This window comes from Thermobia domestica, chromosome 5 (genome assembly GCF_964235325.1).
Source record: "Thermobia domestica chromosome 5, izTheDome1.hap1.1, whole genome shotgun sequence".
Lineage (NCBI taxonomy): Eukaryota > Metazoa > Arthropoda > Insecta > Zygentoma > Lepismatidae > Thermobia > Thermobia domestica.
In genome coordinates this window covers 171,912,824-171,930,678 of record NC_137458.1, presented here as the reverse complement: position 1 = coordinate 171,930,678, position 17,855 = coordinate 171,912,824, and the positions used below count along the sequence as shown (strand labels likewise).

At 35.9% G+C, this 17,855-nt stretch overlaps 2 protein-coding genes across 2 annotated transcripts; one reads left to right on the top strand and one right to left on the bottom strand.

Annotated features, from left to right (window-relative positions):
• The first annotated feature begins 6,753 nt into the window (after positions 1-6,753).
• On the top strand, positions 6,754-8,814 carry LOC145685316 (zinc finger MYM-type protein 1-like). Its single transcript, XM_081757690.1, has one exon. It carries the CDS (start codon positions 6,754-6,756, stop codon positions 8,812-8,814), a length of 2,061 nt encoding a protein of 686 aa, XP_081613816.1.
• A 6,508-nt stretch (positions 8,815-15,322) lies between these two features.
• On the bottom strand, positions 15,323-17,770 carry LOC145685315 (uncharacterized). The gene has a single exon (XM_081757689.1). The coding sequence runs from the start codon at positions 17,768-17,770 to the stop codon at positions 15,323-15,325; it is 2,448 nt and encodes an 815-aa protein (XP_081613815.1).
• Between the last annotated feature and the right edge of the window lie 85 nt (positions 17,771-17,855).

Genomic DNA, 17,855 nt, shown 5'->3' with positions numbered 1-17,855 from the left:
TCGGGATTACCTGAACGACACATTCGTTAAACGTTGGATTGGTAGAGGTGATTCTCTCTCGTGGCCAGCATGTTCCCCCAACTTGAAGCCATGTGATTTTTGGTCGTGGGGCATGGTCAAGGATTGTGTGTATGCCAGGAAACTTAGCAACTGGAACAACGTAAGCACCTCATCACTCAGGTCATCTTCGCTGTTATCCCTGCCCAAATGGCCCAGAGGGCCATACAATCAACAATGAACAGACTCCATAACCAAAGCCTTGCCTTGTAATTAATTTCACGTGAGAACTCCCATCTAATGTTAACACCTTTATGCCTCGCCCTGAGAATATTTCTTAAACAGGTTGTATAAGTGAATTACTGAATGTGTTGGTTAATCGAATGAAGAATTGTTCTGTACTACATTAACTAGTACTTAGAAAAAGCAAGATAAGTGAATTTTCAACATTTCGAGTAAACTGGAAAAGAAAGTTCAACAATCCTATGTAATTCAATGTAATGACACATGTTAAACAAGCTTCCCCTGTGATCTGCAGGTACATTTGCGAAATTAAACTACCTACATACTCGTCTGTGGTTCGATCCCAATCCATTCCACCTAATAACTCAATTTCACCAAAAGTAACGCTTAGTATTATCTTCCCCCAGGTCCTCAAATATCTTAAACCTTAAAAAAATACACAATAAAAACACTCGGTCTATTACAATTTCTGATGTACAGTACAGTACTTCATTACCAAATACAAAAATACACGTAAGAATTAGGGTATTTTTAAAATTTATTTTTACATATTCGGCCGAACTGGGGCATTTCTCTAATGGTTATCTATTTAATCTCTTTGTCTCCTTAATCTACAATACGACAGGGACAGGAACTAGAGGTCTGCTTGGGCCGGAGCCCGATCCGGGCCCGACCCGAGTCCGGAAATACATTTTAGCATTTAGGTCCGAGCCCGGCTCGCATGATAATCAAATAAGCCCGAATTACAGAAACTTAATAATTAACGCAAAATTATATTTTTATTGACAGCAATTAGTACATTTTTCGGAGTAAGGCTACAAAATGATTTCTCGGATGGATTGAATAGACTGTCAGAAATTGTAGATGGGTATGAAACGTCTATTTGTAACGAAGCATTTTGTGTAGATCCACCATCATTCGTAGACATGAAATCTAGTAATCGGTTGTCTCATCAAACTCTGCTCTCGTCAGTAATTACTTCTATGTCTGGAATATTCATGTTAGCTTTTGATGCTTATAAACAACCTGTTTGCCCCGATCGAATCGCTCGAATTGCTTCCTCCATAGCCACTTTATCCCAGGATTGTCGGGTCGTAGTCCGTGTGTAGTTACTACCCATTCTGAAACAAAACGAAAATATTTATTAGAACTGTCAAATTGGTCATTAAAATATTTTTTTATTAATCATATTACTTGAAAGAATATACTTTCAATGTCTGTTCACAATTGTCAATTTAGAGTGCAATATTTTGCAATTTGAATATTAGATTAATTTTCCATTTGCTAGAATGGAGCAAACATGCTTTTTCTGATACTGAATTTTGGAAGAAGTCAGATCTATTTTGAAAGTGAAAATTAAATTTTAGAATGCTGCCTCACAACAACACGCTATGTGTAGCTTCAATTTTTAATTAGGCTAAAATGACATACTATGTCATTTTACACCACGTCATGACGTCATTTTCCTCAATAGCATACTGCGACAAACTGGCGTCATTCTACAAGAGCGCAAAAAACCTCCAACCAAGAAGAAGGCATAAAATGATAGCTCACTGACCAGAATTCAACACCTACATATTGTTTACAATGGCTCGGTAACTTTAAAGTAATTATGCTATTTCTCAGAGCAATAAGAAAAAAAAATACTTACCTACTTTAACACAAATCTTCCCGTCAAAACGTAACTTCCTCCTCTATTGATCTACCATTACTCCACTATCACTGTTGCTAACCGCATTTGGTTATATTGTTGACAGACACAAAACACACACCGAAAAATCCCGCTATGTCATTTTACCTGAGTATGTCATTTTTCACCAAGTCTCCCCTAGAGGTTTAATGTTGCAGTTGTGCTTTAAAAGTTCTCCAGAAAGAACGGTGCAATATATATCTTTGTACAATATATTTATAAAGTGAGGCCCGAAAAAGCCCGAGAAATATGGTTGTATTAATTCAAATTTATGGCCCGAGCCCGGCCCGAAGTTACATATGCTTTGTAGGCCCAAGCCCGTTCAGACCTCTAGCAGGAACACAGAAACTTCGAGGTCAGTTAACAGTTCAACCATACTCTGTTGATAGATACGAACCTCCAAGGATATCGCCTCACAACCATCAGCCTAATGTCTCAAACCGTAAGCTACAGCACACTGACTAGAAAATATTTCTTCCCTTAGATTATAACCACAATATATAATACTGTTCAATGTTGTATAATACAAAATAAACTTATGTACAATATTATATTCTACCGACGTGACTTCCCTCGAAAGTTCTCACACTAATGTAATCAGTTACTAAAAAGATCTGTGAGAGATATCAATGGCTTTTATTTTGATTCAGCGTCTCAAGAATACATTCCATCTTCGTTGTTATTTCACTGCCTTTTCTAATTTCAACACGCAAAAATTTTTAATTTTTTAAGATATGCCCAATAAATGAAACATAGCCTACTTCTATTATACTAGGACGAACAGCATTTATACAGTGACGGAACACTGCTACAAATAAACATAAACGTATAACATTAAATATTGGATGTGAGAAACATGAAATGAAATATTTTAACGTCCCACGTTATGCCCTTTAGGCTAAGGGAGACGACGATTAAACAAAATAAATGATTATGGAAGAACTGGTGAAATGAGAAAATAGGAGGAAACGGGAGTACCCCGAGGAAACCCATGGACACGATGCTGTCCACCACAAACTTACTTGGGGGGAATTGAACTAGGAACCCCACGCAAAAGAGTTAAGGGAAGTTTCCCAAAGAGTACGCACTTAGTCTTCAAACACGTAACGAGGAAAAGGGAAATCACCCAGAGTGATAATTTCTATCACAAATCTTTATTCATTCCTTAAGGTCAAAATTGGAGGCAAATATAAAGACAGTGACGCAATAGTTACAACAATAGATGCATTGTAACAAAACAATGCATTTGCGCACTCTTGAAGGACTATGCCTCTAAGAGTACGCAATGTGTCCTCCAAGAGTACGCATTTGCTATGTGAGAATAATACTATTACAAGGCAACAAACGAAGATGATATTACACAATTCAAAGAAAATTATGACAGAAATACAAAAAGAGGAACAAAGTTCTTTTGGTTTAAATGAATACAAATATAAATGTAACATCAAAAGTATTCAAATTCTTGATAATGAGGGAAACCAAAAGATAGCCTACAATTAACCCAGGCCTAGATTACAAAATAAAATTGAAAACTTCAATAACAATTACAATTACAAAATAAAATTGGAAACTGCCAAATTATACCAAAGTATAATTGACACTGTCTTTAAACTAAACAGAAACTTATGTGTGCAAATAAAACAAATAGAACATTACAATAAAATTATGCATGTAAAATCTGACATTTGTATGATCATTAACAGCTGTCACTCTTAAAAACCCCGAGGCCCTCATAATTTGAAGAGGCCTCATGCCACCGCTTCCTGCAGGCATGACACTGCACCTAATCCTCGATGATGGGTTGCGTGTACTGCTCATCACATCCAGGGCAGAAGTAATTCTCCTCGGATGAAGATCGTGGTTGGTCTGAAGAAACATGACATCTTCCTACAGTCTTGGTATCAACTTAATCGTTAGGCCTATTCCTCTTGCAAGTTGCTCCTGTGAATGCTTCAGGTTTGATTTTGAACGGTGGAAACGTCATAATCTCAGACTTCTTCCCTGCTCTTTTTATTTTCTGTACACCTGAGTGTTGAGGAAGAGGCAGACATACTATGTACTGTTACTGGTTCATCTGGAACATCTGATGTTGCACCATTCTCTTCGCTATCAGCAGAGCACACTTGTTGATCGATCAGTGCCGAAAGTTGGAAGTCTACTTCGCTCAAACGTCAGGATTGAAAGGATGGATCCCTGTAGCTTGCACGAACTCCTAGCTTTCTCAATTGTTGCAATCCCTTTGTATGCAATGTGGATGATACCAGAAATGTCACCTTGTATTATTCTTCCTGCGGGTGATCAATGGTTGTTGACCATCCATTTATCACATTCAGCTGCAAAGGCACTCTTCAACGGTTCAAACCCCTTGTCAAGGGGCTGCAGCATGTAGCTTGCATGCGGAGGGAGAGAAAGAAAGGTAATGTAATTACCCCTACAATACAGCACTGCTTCCAAAGTGCAGTGTGTGGTGTGGTTATGAAAAAGTAGCAACACTTCATCATTCTGAGTTGGCTTCAGGAGGTGAGAGAAATGTTTTGGAATGTTATTTGGGAGAGTTAAAATTCCATTTTCATCCATATTAAACATTATATGAGATAGAAATTGTTTGTCTTGTAACACTTCCTGAAAGTTGCTGAAGAATATCGTGTATTGAGTTTTGTTGAAGCCAATTATTCTTCCAAGGCTGCATTTCTCCGGTGAGTGCAATGTTATCATTCCTTTTGCAAAATGTATATATCCAATTCTTTCCGGCTTTCTTCTTCTCTCTCTTGAAGTTGTGTTGATCTGATTTCTCTCTGCACAGTCGAACGCAAGGTCCATCAGTTGTTGGCATGTGATACCGTAAAGCATGGAGTCAAGGTCCCTTACGTGCTGAGCCAATTCCTGTTCTTGCTGAGGGCTGAATGTTGGCTTTATCCGTCGCACGGACGTTGGGACAGTCCCCTGGAAAAACTTTAAAAAAAAAAGAACTATAGCTAAACAAAAACCATTAAAAAATCATTGCAGTATATTAGTTATGAGACTCTTTTCCGAGATTAGTTCGCATGCAGTAGGTTCAAATTTGTCATTTTCTGATCCTGAAAGTAATCATACCCACTTTTCTGAGATTTCGTCCTACTTCATTCACTTCAGGTATAGCGTAATTACTCATTGCTATAATGTAAATCATTGGTGATTTCACATTAGTATTGTTTTAGTGAGCCATGTAAATTGCCGGGGATTCACATCATACCTAGGCCTACCTACTTTCTCGGGCTATGCGAAGCGAATCAACAGCGATGCACACTGCTAGTGTTTATATTAGAGAAACCTATTCATTTTGCCTCAAAGTAACCCTGCAGTGTCAGATTGGAAAATAATCTGACAAAATGTTCTGTGATAGTCAAATTCAATTGTCTACACAGTCCTCCAAGAGTACGGAATCACCGCTCCCGAAGAGTGAGCGCGTAATCTTGAAGGAAAGAAAATGCGTACTCTTAGAGGAATCGCACTCATTTTACAAATCTATCATAAATGTGCAGTAGTTTCCAAATATGATGGTAGTATCTGCCTTATGCCCAAACTTGATTGTGACACCTAATATTTGATACTAAGTTTAGAAACAGAATATATATGTATTCAACTACACACACTAATTAGTGTGAACTCAATTATTACACTGGAAGTATCAAAAATATTTACTTACCAATCAGTAGCGTCTTCTCTGGGTGTGCAAGTCGTGTGTTAACGCCCAACGAAAAATTAAGAGAAGAGTATTTTAATTTAATTAAACGATTGTGAAAAATAGGGACTTTTTTCACTTGTAAACGGGACAAAATCAACTGTTGAAGTGCGAAAGAACTGAGAAAAGCTACACGATCTCCGTTATGTTTTGAGGAGGCACCTCTGCGAGTAAGTCGTTGGCCACGCTTTGGCTATATTTTCGCCGCTTTAGAAGACTCATACTGCGCATGAGCTTCGTGTTTCCCACCTCATGCTTCTATGATCCAAGGCGTTGAAAAAGAACTCAACGCCTTGGGTTTTCTGCTTCTCTCAAAGCGTTGCCAAATCTGTAGATTTATCGGTGGATGTACAGATTTTTTTTATAACAATGCAGAATGCAATTTTGTGTGTGTGATCTACGGACTATTTTTTTATTGTTAAACATAATCAATTCATAAGTTAAAGGTGCAATCGACTTCTTACTAAAATACGTGTAAGGAACACGGTGAAAAGAAACATCATTATTTTCTCGATCCAATAAAATTGTGTTCGAAGGGTCAATTGATTAAAAAAAAAAAAAAAAAAAAAAAACGACGTTGAGCTACAGAACGGTTTTCCATTCTGCCTTTTCCTTCCCCTAATTTTCATTCATTAGGTTATGACTCATCCGCAAGACTTACGGTTTCGGGCCCCCTATTACTGTCTTCGAATGCTTGGTAAAAGTTTTTTTTTTCCCTTTCTTTAAAACAGTTTTTTCTGTTGTCGCAAAAAGGATTTGTTTCACTTGCTACATTTTGAGATTATTTATCAAAAGGCCTATTATATTGAAATTAGTAGGTAGCCGAGAAAAGTTCGATTCAGGAGAATTATTTTTTTTTATTATTTTTTTTACTACAAAGCTATACATATATTGTAGGGTAGATTGTAGATATTTTGGCTTTCTGATTTGGCAATGCTGGGTGTCCCCTTGTCTTTCGCGTTTACGAGTGTGGTGGTTTCAGCTTTTTAAGATGACTAGTGAAAGTGTAATTCAAAAACTATTAAAAAGTCCTTTTTCATTAGTTTCTTATAATGAGAAAAAACAAATAATTGACCGTGGTCGACCGTGTCCTAATCTCACGATGTCAACTCTTGTGAAGGGCAAAAGTGGTGCTGGTTTTGAGAGACATTTTCGAATGGAGTTGTACGACATGTCAGACTGGCTTTGTGGGTGTAGTGTAGTGAATAGATTTTACTGTTGGACATGTTTGCTATTTTCAACTAAGAAAAATGTGTGGAATCATCAAGGATACGAGGATTTGAACCATCTTAATACTGCAGTGAAGAAGCATGGTGAGTCTGAAATGCATCTTTCTAGCTTTTTTAAATTTAATACCTTCATTGCAACTCCAACAAGAATAGACGTTCTTTTGGATTCCCAACGAAGGGCTGACATTGAGTTGCACAACGAAAAAGTAAAGAAAAATAGGGAAATATTAAAGAGGTTGATTAATGCCGTCTGCTATTTAGCAAAGCAGGAGCTACCATTCAGATCTCATAATGAGCAAGCAGCGTCTCTAAACAAGGGAAATTATGTGGAATTTCTTATTGCAAGTGCAGAGTTTGATTCCACATTAAAAGAACACTTACAGACTTCTTCAGTTTTCCGTGGAACTTCAGCAAGCATTCAGAATGATTTGATAAATTCTGTTGCCGATGTACTGAGAGACGAAATTTACCGCGAAATTCAGAACACAGAGTTCGTAGCTATTATGCTTGACGAAACTTCAGATGTAAGCAATAAATCGCAATTGTCAACTGTTTTACGATATTTTTCGGCGACGGAGAAAAAAATCGTAGAACGATTTCTTGGATTTCATGACATGAGTGCTGATAAAACTGCAGCGGCGCTTTTCAATCATGTTAATGAAATAATGAATACCTATAAATGCGCGGACAAATTAATTGCCCAGACATACGATGGGTCTTCGGTGATGAGCGGCCATCTCAATGGCCTTCAAAGCAAAGTGTTGGAAAAGTATCCTAAAGCTCTCTTTACGCATTGCTATGCTCATGTAATGAATTTAGTTTTGCAACAGTCATTGGAATGCAACAAAGAGCTTAAAACATTTTTTTGCGGTCTTAAATCACTGCCTGCCTTTTTTTCTCATTCCCCAAAGAGGTTGCACGAACTTTCTGCTTTCATGTCGAAAAAGCTACCATCATTATCTTGTACTCGATGGAATTTTACCTCTAGACTTATTCATACGGTCAGTGAAAACAGAAAATCATTGATTATGTTTTTTGATCATGTTAGTGAAAGTGGAGACTTCGACAATTTAACTGCAATGACAGGCAGAGGATTTGCTAGCTTCCTAAGGAATTTTGAAAATATATTTTTAATAAAGGTTTTGTCCAATTTACTTGCTTTCTCAGATATATTGTTCAATATACTCCAATCTAGGGATGTTGCTATTTTATACTGCAGTAATAAAATTACTGAATTTCAAAACCAACTGCAAAAGGAAAGAGAGAATTTTGAAATAGTCTGGTCTTCTGTTGATAGAGATGTAGGGGACGAAGAAGTGATTCAGATAAAAAGAAGGAGAGTAAATGATGAATCACAGAAGGATCATTGTCGGAGACTGTACTTTGAAATCATTGACAACATCAGTAATCAGATTACAATTAGATTTGCGTCTTTCGAAAAATTGCAGTATTTTGATCTCCTAAACCCATCTAAACTGAAGTTCTTCAACAAACGAGAAAACTTTCCTCACGATTTGTTAAAAAAGCTGCAGGTAGTTTATGGTGATGTTTTTAATTTGTCCAAACTACAAAATGAACTACATGTGTGGTACGCTTCCAATGAGGAATCAAATAAAACCCCCATTGAAATCATTCAATATTTGATGGATATGAATCTGGTGAGTGGATTCACGGAGATTTATAAGTTAGCTATGCTGATTGCAACAGTACCTTCCACAACATCATCTGTCGAGAGATCGTTTTCGTCACTGAAAAGGATCCACACGTTCTGCCGCGCTACTCAGACCGAGCATCGAATGACGAATTTAAGCCTCATTTCCATTGAAAGAGAACTGTTATCCAAGTTACGAGAGGGAGATAAATCCAAATTCTATGATGCAGTGATCCAGAGGTTTCTACGTAAAGAAAGACGACTCGAGCTGGAATTCAAGTAATTGTAAGTAAATTGATTTTGATTTTCAGTTTCATATTTTGTTTGTTTTTGATCTTTAGCTTCATATTTTGAAGGTATATTTCCCCTATATAATTATTCTCATTAAATGTATTGCTTAACATCCTCCATGATTCATCTTTATAATTTCCAGACTAAATTGTTAAAAGAAAATTGCTATTTATAGGTTGTAGGCATTGGTGTAACTAGGACATTTTGCTGGGGATGGCAATTTTCCCTTACTTTCGAAAATTGCGAGAACTTAAAGGTACAGACTATATTGAAGAAATCGATGGGTGGGCAAAGTATAGTCACCGTATGTCGAATGCAAACGCTAATAAAATAGTTATGCGTAAATTGAGGATAACTTATCACATTATTTTCGATCAGTAAAAAAAAAAAAAATGTGGGTCGGCCCAACTTTGCTCCTGGGGAGGGGGGTCCCCTCTAGTTTCGCCTATGGTTGTGAGGATTAATATATTTTTCCTTTCTTGCCAACGCCCTAACATCCATCTCACGAACACTTCATCATTCTGAGTTGGCTTCAGGAGGTGAGAGAAATGTTTTGGAATGTTATTTGGGAGAGTTAAAATTCCATTTTCATCCATATTAAACATTATATGAGATAGAAATTGTTTGTCTTGTAACACTTCCTGAAAGTTGCTGAAGAATATCGTGTATTGAGTTTTGTTGAAGCCAATTATTCTTCCAAGGCTGCATTTCTCCGGTGAGTGCAATGTTATCATTCCTTTTGCAAAATGTATATATCCAATTCTTTCCGGCTTTCTTCTTCTCTCTCTTGAAGTTGTGTTGATCTGATTTCTCTCTGCACAGTCGAACGCAAGGTCCATCAGTTGTTGGCATGTGATACCGTAAAGCATGGAGTCAAGGTCCCTTACGTGCTGAGCCAATTCCTGTTCTTGCTGAGGGCTGAATGTTGGCTTTATCCGTCGCACGGACGTTGGGACAGTCACCCTAAAAAATGGTATAGTTGGCATAACCATTAAATGGTTAATAATACCAGAATAGTATTGCTTATATAGGGACAGCTATGCTTATGGCCAGTAATAGCATACAGGTATGGCTATTAAATCCGGGTTATTGTTACCATACATATGTGCAATAGTATCATATTTCTGTATTGTAAATTTAACTATAATCGGAGTTAATAGTCAATATTACCATGCAGATTACAATACAGCTACATCCCAACTATACCTTTATAGCTCTGCCTACAATACCATATTCGTTCGAATACTATACCGTATAGGTATTGCAAAGATACTAGATGGTTGGACAACAGGTGGACAACCATACCGTATAGTCATTGTAACCATTATATATTGTTGTATTTGCAAGACTAAATTACAGTACCTACAATACCCTATGGCTATTTTAAAAATACTGTCTTATTGAGACAACCATATAGCAGGGTAGGTGCACCAAATTTTATACTTGATGTAACCATACTATATTGCTGTAGTTGCAATATGATATGACTATATCTACAATACGGTATGGCTATGTGAACAAGAACGTCTTGTTGAAGCAGCCATGTAAGATGGTAGATGGAACAACCTGCATAGGTACTATAACCATATTATATTGCTATGGTAGCCATGCCGTATTGTAATATTGAAGATAAAGTATGTTTGCTGTTACCATGCTAGATTGTTGACAGAACAATCTAGCATAGTGTGTGGAACAATTTCGGAATTGTTATAGAAACAACACGCATAAACACACCACCTTGATTCTGCTTCATATTAAACTTCACAGAAGATAAGACAAAGGTATTATTAGAAACAGTTCCAGTAACCATTTCAATACTTCTTTAAATGAATAATGGAAATGTTTCTAATAATACTTTTGTCTTATCTTCTGTGAAGTTTGATATGAAGCAGAATCAAGGTGGTGTGTTTATAGCTATCGTAACCATGCAGTGTTGTTTCTATAACAATGGAACTGAGGTGGTATGCAATGTAGATCAGAAATTACACAGCATTTATAACAACTACTTTTATTTTCCTTTAATCAAGTATACATTACAGAAAAATTAGAAATGCAGCACAGTAATACCAAAAAAGGAACTTTACAATAATGCAGTTATGAAAGTATATAAATCTTTTAATCAATGCAATGAAAATATACCACATACTTTTGATTTACATTTCTTTCTTAATATTTTTACACGTATTTTATAAAATGTGGATGTTACTAAATAACAGTTATTCCAAGTAACTGAACACGGAAGACACATATTGATGATGTGTCCAAATTAGAATTATTTTTCATCTTACAGTTTCAGTGTACATCTGACACCATCTTCAGAGAGAGGAAATAAGATGGCAAATAACGGGTAAGGAAATTGAGAAGAACTCGAAGTATTCAATTTTGTAATCCATTCTTTTCCCATCCTATTTTTCTCTATCTGAAGATGCTGTCAGGTGTACAACCAGACTGTAAGATATAATTCTAATTTGGATACTAAGAATTGCCCCAATTACATAAACTAGAAGTTTTGAAGAATCAAGATTCACTTAATACAATACACATATATACACGGTGATTCAGAACTCGAATTCGCAGGAAAATGAACTTTGAATACCCTGGTCCTCGTAAAGTCCTTAAAACTACAAAGAAAAACGTTCTTCGCAGGACAATCCGCCTCCACCATATCCGTTACGTTTCAACACAAAACTATGAAATATTCAAATTTGAAAGTTTTACTCCCTTGAGCGGAATATGGTACATCAACTCTGTCAATCATAGTAGAGGAGTTAGTGTTCTAAAGTTCATTTCCTTACGACTTCGGTATGCATACAAGCAAGAAATATATTGATTCTAGTAAGGAGCATGTAAATGAATATCAAATGAAATTAAATGCTGATTCATTTCACATTCTAAATTCAAACTTGAAAATTAAGTGGCAAGTATTTGTGCTTAAACTGATTCACACAGAACAGGAATCAGAAGAAAACAAATATATATATGTATTATTCCATTAGACGCAGACTTACTGTTTTACTGATAATGAATATATTATAATACGATTTATGGCTGATTCGTTTTATTATTAATGAATTTAACACTAATGCTTTATTGTTGTAAGATCATATTGCACTTATTTTTAATTTATTTTCCACATTCCTAATACTGATACAATAAATCATTTTTCAACCAAAACTGCTAAGTTTTATCTTAGACAGAAAACCAAGAAGAAAAAAAAAAATGAGTACAACTTAACAAATATAACAATTCTTTTGAAACTTGGTAACCGTTTGCATTAAAAATGTAAATAATATGAAAAAATACAAAACATGTTACAAGACTGCTTTTTTTAAATAGAAAATTTTGTAACTACCATGTAGTTCTTTAGGGTCAATACCTACATCATAATAAATGTGTTTCTTCCTACGTTTGATAAATAATAAAAACATGCATAAAATAAAGCTTAGAAGATTGAACTGAATTAGTGTTTCGCTATGTTAACTGAATTTTCCTTATCATTTTATTATTACTTATTTTTCAAAAAGCTTTTTGGAGTTGGTAGTGCGTATTTCTAATGTCATTTAATCTCTCAATTTTTTTTTCTTTCTTTCTAAAGTGTACCGTATATAACGGAGTACTGAAAAGTTTTCAGAATAGTTTTGCAGCTCGTGAAGTTTAAGCTAGAATGATTAAACACCACCAAGCAATTCCTCGTACATCCTTTGAGAGTCAGTGCCCTAAGCGTCTTTGTCCTAGGAAGTCGCATTTAGTTTTTAAGCGTATCTTCCCCCAGTTATGCGCTGAGTAACAGCGAAATTGAAGGTGACGAAATTTATGAAACTAGGTAAAGCTAGAAAATCTGCTTCAGAAACACATGAAATGTTGAAGTCAACATTTGGAAAAGATGCTTTAGGCCATGGTCAAACGTAAGAGCATGTTAAAAGTGACAGAACATCGGTTGAAAATAATGTCCGTTCAGGATACCCGTCAATCGGCATAGGATTTTGTACCACGAAGAGAACATGGGAGGATTACTGTAAAGGCTGTGTAGAGACTTGCTGTAAAGACTGTGAAAAAAATTATACTACTAACTTTCCATCGGATTTACCCAACTCTGCACCGTGTAACATTTTCTTCTTCTTCAGAATGGAAATCAACTTCAAGGGCCGAGGATTTAACAGTATACAACACTCAAGCGAAACTGCCATCACGAAACACACGAGTGGAAATATATGCAAAAATTAAAAGTGATCTTCTAGCACAAAGTCGCTTAAGCATTGACCACCAAGTGATGCACGAGGAGCCATCTGCCGGAATTTTACTGTACAGACACTGCGGAAACTGAGTACCCCATCATACACATGACATTATTTAACATGATAAACGCAAACAAAAATTTACATTAAATGCCCACACAGACTGGATTACAAACGACACAATTTCACGACGAATATTTTCGTTAGAAGTAATTATTATTATTTTACATTTTCTGAAATTATTTTCTTGGTACAATATGCATTATTTGCATCTAACAATAATACGAAAGTATTTGCTAAGCAGTAATAAGACTTGTAAGAAAAGGCATAAGGACAAATAAAATACTTAAATACAAGGGACAATAATTAGAACCATCGTTAGCGTAACGTTTCGTAACACATAATATAAACGTTACAATACGAAAGAATATCTACTGATTCATGTTCTATCATAGGTTCGCTACATGTTTCCGTACCTATCTCTTTTTAAGAGTTAATGGCATTTGATTTTCGCGACGTCACGCCTGTGGTTTTCATTCCTTAATAGTATACAATTTCTTCTAGAACCTTTTTTTATTTTTATAAGTTTAAAATAAAATGAGGAGACAAAATGTATAACAAAGAAATTGGGGCAGCTCCTGCAAGTATCTACATTTTAAGGAGTAAAAATTTTGTTAGTGCACCAAGGATCAGAACAGGAATCGTCAGGCTGACGTCCTAGATTCAATCTTACGTCCAATAGCATATTTTCAACTCTAAAATTAGAACAAAGTATAGTTTGAACTCAGTAAAGGTTATAGTAAATGGTTTATGTAATTCAGTGAGATTTTGAATGAAGAAATATTATGACCACTAGCAATGTATTTGCAATCAATAAAAGCTATTCTTTTCGACGTACGACACATCATACTACCATATAATATTAATCAAAATTTAATGGCATCATATGTTTTTTCTTAAGACGGACACCTTCCCAAGATACGGTTCTTGACTTTGACACATTTATATTAGAATTGCAGAAACCCATTAAAAACTGCTTTCATAAATATATTTTTAGTAGTTTAAACTTAGTGTCACATGACATCCTTCCCAATTAAAAAAAAATACTTAGAAATAAAAATGGCAGACAACGATTTACCTTCCTTTCACGCAATATTGTTTAACTTTTGTTTTAAACCCATTTCGGTAACACTAAATCCTTTTCATTAGCAAATCCAAGTTACATTCTTATAAAGGAACCGAACCCATACAAACTTTTGCGACTGGGTACACGGATTCCTTTTCCAAAGCGGTTTTATATATATCGGGTGTAAGGAAAAGGTAGTACAGGCAGACAGACTTGATTCTACAGCTAAAACGATACGAAAATGTCTTTATAAAGTTGTCCTTTAAGGCCCCCTTTTGGAAGGGAGAGACCGGTAAACTTTGGTCGATATGGCAATATCGCACGGGTTGTCCGTAACAACACTTGACAGCAGCGACTTTGGAATGGTGTTTATCGTGGAGTAGAGGAAAGTGCCGTACTTCAAACGAAGGTACCTAACTTCAAAGCTCTTTGTCATTTTTCTTTTTCTTCTTCTTTTTTTTAAATAAAAGTATGGAATATGGGATGCAGCAAAAGGTCTGAAATGTGGCGGGAAAATGTGAAGAGATGAAAACGTACATTTAAAATGTCAAATTGAATAAATGTCGTACAAAAAGAAGCTTTCTGTGCCCAGATCATGACAAAACATGCCGTTTCAAATCTAGCCATTTTGTTGTTAAAATAAAAAAACTGATTTAAAAAACCTTAGATAACGAAGAAGTTTAAACTAAACAAAACTATCACGTGTTTCTACAGAGTACCGCAAGGTGTTACCTCATAGTCCAAATTTTACCCGTCTGTCACTTCAAAAGGGAACCTCGGAGGACAAAATATCGTAAGACATTTTCGTTTCATTTCAGCTGTAGAGTCAGATTCTGTCCAAGCTGTGCGATCTTTTCCTTACACTCGATATGTAACCTTTTTCTATTCCGAACAAAAAATCTGTATAAAATTTACATAGAACCAACCATGTTTTTTAAAAGTTTAGTTCCTACTTCGGTGGCCATAGGACCATGCAGGCAAAACATCTAGTAGTACAGGAATGTATGCTTCATTGCAAATGCTTTGCTAGTGGATATAATATTGTTTGACTGAAAATCACATGGATTAAGAAACATTTTCTTATGCTCGAGCCCTATTACGATTATGTTAGAAAACACTGCCCCACATGCAACACAAAATCATACCGAAACAGAAACATATATGTTGTCATTATCGATTATCTTATAATACGTAGGAGGCCCTGCAAAATTCAAATTTACTGGTATGCAGATCCACTCTTGCGTGAAAGACAAATGATATGCACAGTAGTGACTGTCATAGCCAACTGTTTTCATTTTCTTACATAGAAGGAAAATGTGCGACTCTTCGTCTAACAAAATTTTTTTTATATTATAAAAGTTTAAACCATCTTCATGAATTTCGAACGCTACCATGCAACACTTGAACACAAATCCGTTGTATATGCACCAAGCTACTGACCGACAAAGTTTCAACAACGAAGGAGGTAAACACATTGAAAACAATGGAAAATTCTGATCTTGTGAAAGGTATATCTTTGCTCCAGGTCCAATTTCTTGTTGAATATGAAAACCGTTTTTCTGAAAGAACTTATAACATATCTGCAATTGGTGTTTCAAACCTATAGTTTCTAGAACATTCTTTCGACAATAAGCAATACGGGCAGCAATCTTGGACGGTTGGTGTTTGGATTCATACCTCATACACCATGTGAAAACAAGTGGTCCTATATGTCGCATTAAACGTGGATAGTGAACCATATGATGATGCTTAGGTTTTAATGTATCCTGAAAAAAAGATTTGTATATCTCATGATGTTCTTCAATTAAGGTACAAAGTAATTCAGAAGTGTTTACGTGAATAACTTTTGATGTTAATATGACTGTTATTTCTCTTAGCAGAATATAAAATTTCCAAACGATATTTTCCTCGGGGATTAAGTCACCCATTATCAAACCAAAGTACCTTATGAGAAATAACATTTCAGCAGCAGACAAGTTTAATTTATTCTTTTCAAGATTTTCAGAAGATAAAGGTGCCGGCTTATTTACGTCATCTGACATGCTTGCAAAGGCCGAAATCCTACTGTTTAAAATATCCATTGTGAAAAGACGTGTTTCGTTGATGTAGTACTTCAAAATATGCATCATATCATAGTTCCCCACCCCTTCCAAAAGATCATGCATCACGTCCACACTGTAATTTTTGGTAACATGAAAACTCGGCAACATGTTCCAAGTGCTATTCTCTTTTACTCCTGTCTGTGAAGCATCTCCGAGAATTACATGTAGTTCATAATTCTCAACGTCCCGCAAATTCCGGACGTTTTCTCTTGACTGCGCCTGTAAATCTGTTTTTGATGTAAGGCAAAACCTGCAAGGGTACTTAGCAGAAAATGACTCTGTAAAGCCAAGAACGGAATTCAATCCAAGATTGTCACCTGTAATAACACACAACTTAAAATAAATCTGTACTTCTAAACCATTATACATTACACATATACCTTCACATTCTAGGAAACGCAACTCTTCAATAAGAATTGAAAAGGTTGCTTTATTACCGAAAGTTTTTCTATCATTTGAATGAAAGAGTAAGGCGAGAAATATGTTCTCTAGTTTCGCGAAAAACTCCGGTGGAATACATGCAATTGTATAATAAACTACCCCTATCTTTTTTGTACCAGCATGCCCACTTAAAGGATTGTTAATTTCATAATCGTCAAAGTAAAGAAATAAAGGTAATATCAAACGATCATCAGAAAACGTTACCTCGTTTCTCCAATGCAGTCCTTGCACACTACTGAAAAGTACTTCAGTCTCTTGTTCTGCACTGTTCTTGAAGTGGAGTAACGTTGACAGAACATTCGGTAACTCCAAAAATCGTTTAAGCATTTTTCGCATAGGCACAAACTTTCCAAGCACTTGTAATGTTTCCACCGAAACCTCGCCTTTCTTTCTCTTTGAAGATAATTTCTGTCCAATAACATAATCAATTGGTTTTATCAAACTGCCCATTGTCTCTAACATGCCAAATCGCCTATATTCGGTTTCCAAGCTATAAAATGGACTGGACATTATACTAAACATGTTCATTACTTCAGTTACTGTATTATCATCAACATGATTTCCTCGAAGCGTTTGTAAAATTTTCTCTCTTAGCAGTTGCATCACACTACCGCCCATAAACCCGTGTACCCAGTCGCAAAGGTTTTGTATATGAGTTCTGGTTAAGTTACATTGACTATACAGTTTAGTAATAAAAAGAAGGGCTTCCTCCTTTACAGCCTCACGGTAATCTTCAAGAGAAAGGCTTTCCACAGAAGTTTCAATTGGTATATCACCATTATCAGTCAACTGTCTCTCAACATTGATGTGACACACCTCATTTTGGTATCCTCGAAAAGGCTGGTTCCCATCACCACCCGTACTTGTTCTTTCGTGTTTCAGCAAGTGTTTGCGGAATGAATTGGCGTTATCAAATTCGCGTCCACACAATGATTCCCCACAACGAAAGGGGCTCATGGCACCTAATTTGTGACAAAATTTTAAATGAAGTAACAGAGACTGACTCGTTCTTAAGTCACTATGACAAACAAAACACTTAGGCATCTTCTTACAAACTAAAAAGAACGTATATACATGAAAAAACTATTTTACAAACTAAATGATTAACGGAAAACAACCTTTCCCGCCA